Raw genomic sequence first — 6,508 nt, 5'->3', positions numbered from 1 at the left:
GATTTTTTGCTGCTAGTAGAACAGGTTTCTTTTATTATTATTATTTTTAAAAGTTTTTGGGTAAAAATATTCATTATTAAATGTGATTATTTTTTTCAAATCAAAATTTCTAATCTAAATATTACAGAAATTAAACAAATACTATACATTTATTTAACCATAAACAACATACCATGAAAGTTATACATCTCAGACCTAGTGGGGGAACACTTGTACGTTTCTCAAATCTATCCAGTGGCGTATAACACATTGCTATAGAGAAGCAAATTCTGCAACGGATGCCCTTGCTACCCAAGCGGCGAAAAGGAAAATACCTTCATGTTGGTCTGCCCCCCCTTTATTCATTAAGCAAACAGTGTACTAGGATGGGAAGCGTTGTAACGGCCTTTCTATAGATTCACATAATTCGTGGTTTGTTAGATTGCCAAAGTCTAACGTTTTCTAACGACTAGGCCCAAGGCTAGGCCCAAGGAAACAAGTTAGATCTTTTGTCCTGTCTATAAGAACACCTACAGTTTTATTGTAACCATTTTTTACAATTAATATTATATCCATTGCTGATCTTTAGCAAAAAAAATATATATATATTCATGTCAGGAGTTTTTATTTAGCATTTTCCAAAAAAAATATACTTAAAATTGCATTATAGTAAATTTTTTATTTTTCCAACCCATACAAGGCGGGGACATCTGAGTAAATACCAAAAAAAAGATATGCTGACTGCATATCAGCCCGATACATATCGAATATAAACTTAAATCATGATTAGATTTCAAATCAATTCCGATTCCATTCTCTATATCATGGTATGAATGAATTTTTATAAAGAAATTGGTAGGTGGTCCAGAAGGTAACTAATTAGGTATGTACGTGTTAACAGAAACACAAAGCAGTGAATTTAGCTCGTCTCCAGGGAGCCCAGCACGCCAAGGGTGCTGCCAGCCATTAGGCTGTACCGCACACATCCCTAAGTATGTGCCAAGATGTGTGCAGCCCAGCTTAACCGCTGGATGCCCCCTGGCAGCACCCTGGGAGTACGCCTCCCTGGGGACGATCCTGATCCGCAGCAGTTGGATAGGTAGGAACAAGGTGTGATTTTCGTCCCTTTACGAGTCTCCTCTATTTGACCCTTCCAAACTAAAATTAATTCATTTGAAACAAAAATATGGACCTTTATCCGCAGCCCCACTGTGCACACATGGCCTCTGCTGCGCCGCACGATGGCACAGCAGCAGAAAAAAAATTCCAAAAATAAGGCTGAGAACGCCCCAAAACTCAAAGTGGGGAACCAAAGGAATAGAGTTCCAAACCGCATCTTTGATCTCACCAGACAAGTGCACAACCTTATCTCACTCCAGTCTTCTTCTATTTCTTCTTCGACCACATTCTCCTTTCTCTATCACACTGGAAGATTTGGATACTCTGCAAAGCAGCTCGAAATAGGAACCCAAGAATTTGATTCCAGCAATCAAACCTTACAAATTCATAGACGCAATCACAACACAGCCGATCGACCCACCCATCCTACTCTTTTATGTATTACTAATCTAGGAACTAGGATATCTAGACAAGAGGTAGAGAGGTGAGAACCCGATATACTATTTCAGAATACACAGGGGATCATCAGTTCACTTCCACATTTTCTAGTAGTAGCTACTAAATGGACGACGAACAAGGACGTTAACGAGAACTAGGAATATACATTAATATAACCCACTTCCCCCAAGGAGTCAGTCAGCACTGCACTTAGGCAAGTGTATTTGGCCATACAAACTTCTTTAAGTTCACCATTACATATCTACATACCTAGTACTACTTTAACTTAGATCACTTGACTACCCAACTCACTAAGAAAATAAAAAGAGGATGGAATAACAAGCCACAGGATACATATGTTACAGGAAATTACTACATAACTATTGGAAGGGGGACATATGATACCAGTATTTGTTAGTGCCGACAACGAAATGGCAAAGATCTCTTCCCTATCAGAGGTCAGTTGCAGATGGTCTTCAATCTCTTTGCAGCCTTAACGAACCCAACAAGTACCTGCAACTCATCCAATTGCTTTCGAAAACAAAGAGAAGCAATTGGGTGGTATTCACATGTTAGAAGTCCTCTTCGCAAGTCCTCACACAATATAATTTTATGTGCCACACAAAAAATTAGCATATATCACCTATATTACAGGGTAATCCAATTATAAGCAACTCAGATTGAATTGAGAATCAAATGCATGTACATCCAAATCCATCTTAATCAAAATATATTCAGAAATAGTCAATTTGACATCTGATCAATTGGTAACACCAAACTCTAGCTACCTATATTAAATTATAAAATGTTTTTACAGTCACCAAATATATACACAAAAACAAGACATTTAGTAGCCAAAATTGTCCAAGAAGTTGTCATTACTGTGTTACCTACAAATGCTCAGAAAGGAGAACTTTTAGGGTTTTTTAATGGTACCTGTGACATAAAATGCCTCTGAACAACATCAATCAACTGCTCCTTTGATGGGTTGGGAATGGCATCCACCTTGAGAACAGAAAAATGTTACTTTAGACTAGACACGTTACAACTACTATGCGTAATCAATATCAAATTTGTTTTTTTCTGGTGCCAAACATTACTCATATATCAAATTTGTTTTTCTGGTTCCAAACATATTTTAACATTGGAAAGAAAGAATTAACTCACAAGGTTGAAGTGCCTCCAATATCTCCATAATGCCGCCATTTCTAGCTTACTGAGGTCAACCTTCTGCAGATAACATAATCAAAAGGTTTAGAAAGAGCTATAACGGTGGGTGAAGTAACTTACTGAATCAAATCGTTACACCTTACACCTCATGTAGGGTAGTAAGAAAAGGCAAAGTGTAACATAGAATTTACATACCGTGGCATTCCGAGCAGGTGAAACAGATCCTTTAGATTGTGAATCACAGGAAAGGGACCGGTTCATAGTCTTCTGAGATGACCCAACAGACTTCTGTGACCGATGCCTAGGTCTATGAGATTTCTGAGTGTCATCAGATGCTGAAAAAGGGAGCAAAAAGGAGAGCACAACAGCAATTAATAAAGATTAAAAAAAAAAGAGATGGGCCAACCAACTTTTGTGAATAGTAAAAAGGAACAAAATAAAGGAGACATAGAGAATCCTATGTAACAAGGACAATTTCTTCTCTCGAAAGTAAGTTTTGCAAGACACCGATACAAAACAATCGTCTTAGTGACAAATATTATAGAAGAAGAAAAAAGTTCCCAGACCACTACCTTTACTGTAGTCACTATACATACCCATCATTTTTTATTTTTTTTTGGGGGGGGAGTGGTTGAGCCCCTTTCCTCTTGTACAACCAAGACAAGAAGATAATCCAGACAGCATTTTATGATACTGTTAAAAACCAGACTATTAGCATCCTAGACAGCCTTTGTTGGATATAAAACCATCTATTGGATTTTTGGCTAATGAGATATCTATCCCAGAAAAAGCTCACATTTCTACGGAACAACATATCCAAGTGTTTTGTTTATAAAACAGGGCCATCCACCAAAGAGTACCGATTCATATGTCAATCAACTGAAACCAAAAACGAGCATGTAAGTCTTCAAATGCTAATTGTGCTCACCCATATCTGAACCATTCCACTGCATGTTTTCACACTCAATGTCATCATCCTCCTCATGACCGGTAGGAGCTTCAATAACACTAAGGGCATTCCTCTGTAACTTTACTTCTATACCATTTGTGAGAACCTGCAGTTTGAGAATTGTGGCAACATCAAGAACAAAAGTACCCAAAGCATGGGAAAACAAGAAGAATGATTCCTAGACATCAGCAAATTCTGGTTAAATATTGAAGCATTTTGAACCCCCAAAAAGGAAAAAAATAACCAAGAGACAGATGGTGGTGAAGGAGATTGGACAGAAGAATATATATCTTAAAAAGTAATAAGGAAGTCACAACTATAGATTGAAGCCTCTTCAGACTAACAGGAAAACAAATATACACAACTCCACATTATCTATAGCTAGCGAGAGTAAATAAAACACACACCAACAGATTGAGACACAAATAACCCAGGGATGGGAGACAAATAACAATATAATATTTCTGTTTTTATAGTAGAATTCTATAACTCAACAAAGGCCTACATAACATGGCCAACACACAAAATGTTCAACCAGATATACTTATCCCCCAAAAAAATCCTTTAGATATCACAAATAGGTAAACTCATACAGAAAGCAAGATACCACTACGTTCCAAATTTAGAAAAAAAATCCTTCTTATATTTTGACCATATCAATGCCCATGCACTCAACACATGAAATAATTCAGGTACAGATCGAACACCCAAATGCTCAATAATCTCTCGCATATTCACAGTGGCACTGAACTAGGCAGCACAACTCCAAAATGGATAGCAGCATGGACTATTTGCAAAGAAAGAGTAGACTGCCCCAAGAAACCAATGAGACGCAGATGAATATGCAATTCACAAAAAAACAGACTCAAACAATTTGTACAAAACAAGCACTATACAAAAACATTTAATTGTTGTCTCTGATACAGAAATAAACAGCTCATAAATATAACAAGTAGAAAACCTGATAAGTTCCATCCATGAGCCGAAAAGAAACATAAACTTAAGAATTGCACCTCAAAACGTTGATGAAGGCAAATCAAAGAACTTAAAATCAGGAAGTCTAATCTCAAACCCATTGAATCATTGTACATTTCTACAATCTGCAGAAGGAAGGGTTGCAAAAACCAAAATATAACCCACCAATATTCTAACCAATTTCAACCACAAAACGAATAATGCAAAACCAACCGATTCAAAAATCAAAGGGAAAAACCTAAAAGAACTCAATGGGAACATCGTAAGTCCATGCATCAACAGTCAATAACAAGGAATTTACTCCCAAACAATAGCATCATCATTATCAAATGGAATTCAACCCACAAGAGCAATTAATTATAATGTCAAAAAAAAAAAAAAAAAAAAAAAAATTTACAGTCGACATTAAATCGAAAATTCAGTAAGCCTTGATACAATTTCTACCAAATTTTGCCTCAATATAATAAAAAAACCACCAGATCCACATACGGGCAAACATGCAACTCAAACCCATTACAGAGTAAGTCATGAAGATTTAATCCCAGGATGGAACGCTTGAAAAAATATAATTCGTCCACTAATAAAAAATAAACTTAAAAGAAATCAAACAAATTTATCGAAAGCGCATAAAAAAAATGCCACAGAGAGTAGCAATACAAAAATTGACCCTTAAATTACAAGAAAAGCAAGCATTGGATCCACATATATAACTACAATCAGTGGTAAGAATAACCAAAGAGCAGGTATTCAAAACCAGACACAACCCAGTATCCCGCATTGCTAAAAACACATAAAATAAAACCTATGAAAGGAGCAAGCCCCAAAAAATGGCACACTTACAAGAACCCAATCCAAAATGGAATACCCATTACCACACAAGAAAGAAAAAAAAAAAAGAGAATTCCTCAAAGCAGTTACCAGCCAATGCCACCCGCCAAGGCCAACAGCCTTCTTCACCACGCCTTGGAGGCCAACTAGAACTGATTTCGTCCGATTGTTACCAGTGACAACGACTTTAGTGTGACGAGGGAGCACAGACAGCTCCTCTTCGCTACTCTCTCCACAACTCTGCAACTGTGAAAATCTGCCATGGACAGAACTCTCAACTGCCTCCAGCATTTCCACTCCCTAGTAGTTGAATTTCTAGCTAAAGAACGCGGAGATGAATCGGTGATCAGAAAAGTATTTTGCATGAAATCAAAGGATCATGCATTGGAAAACCCGTAATCGAATTCTTCAGGCATCGGAATATCCGAAAGCTCAAAGAAGATTAGGAAAAATCCAGAGGACAAAAAACACAAATAGAGGAGAGAGGAGACAGAGAGAGAAAGAGAGACAGAGAGACAGAAAGAGAGAGAGAGAGAGAGAGTAAAAGAGCAAGAAATGAGAGAGAAAGGACCGTGGGGTTGTGGTTTTTCACTTTCTCCTTTTCCTGCTCTGAATCCCGACGACCTCGATTAATCCAATGGCATACCGCCACGTACGTGCCCGGTGTACCCTAGTGCTGCGCTCCGAGCTTGGGCGTGTTACAATACCACTGGTGGTTAGGTCTTTTGTGAGTTACAAGTTGCTTTGACCGTTTGACTAGTGGTGCTTCGCGGCTCTCAAAATGACGGAAACACCCTCGTGAAGCTTTTAAAATTCCTAGGTGGACAAAAATACCCCTTAGAATAATTGCTCTCTAAAGAATAGTGGGGACAGTTTAGACTTTTCAGTATCTAGATTGAATAATCAAATATATTATTATCGTCTGAAAGGTGTCAAATCGTTTGACCCAAACGTTACTTCATGGTTCAATACCTACTATATATATCTATATATAAGTTAGTTAAAGTGTTAAACAGGTTTTGGAGAAGAGGAAGGGTATTGTTTGTAATT

General features: G+C 37.5%; 1 protein-coding gene across 2 annotated transcripts; it reads right to left on the bottom strand.

Moving 5' to 3' along the window:
- Positions 1 to 1,680: 1,680 nt before the first annotated feature.
- LOC122658551 lies at positions 1,681 to 5,978 on the bottom strand. 2 transcript variants are annotated; one of them, XM_043853562.1, is made up of 6 exons: positions 5,549 to 5,978; positions 3,635 to 3,761; positions 2,902 to 3,041; positions 2,704 to 2,763; positions 2,473 to 2,541; positions 1,681 to 2,067 (listed from the first exon to the last, which is right to left on the bottom strand). In XM_043853562.1, the coding sequence occupies exons 1-6, from the start codon at positions 5,747 to 5,749 to the stop codon at positions 1,996 to 1,998; spliced, it is 669 nt and encodes a 222-aa protein (XP_043709497.1). In that variant the 5' UTR covers positions 5,750 to 5,978; the 3' UTR covers positions 1,681 to 1,995. The 2 variants fall into 2 exon arrangements, with proteins under 2 accessions (XP_043709497.1, XP_043709496.1); XM_043853561.1 differs by having other exon boundaries at positions 2,704 to 2,766; positions 5,549 to 5,976.
- Between the last annotated feature and the right edge of the window lie 530 nt (positions 5,979 to 6,508).

This window comes from Telopea speciosissima, chromosome 4 (genome assembly GCF_018873765.1).
Source record: "Telopea speciosissima isolate NSW1024214 ecotype Mountain lineage chromosome 4, Tspe_v1, whole genome shotgun sequence".
Classification (NCBI taxonomy): Eukaryota; Viridiplantae; Streptophyta; class Magnoliopsida; order Proteales; family Proteaceae; genus Telopea; species Telopea speciosissima.
This window is presented reverse-complemented; position numbering and strand designations above follow the sequence as displayed.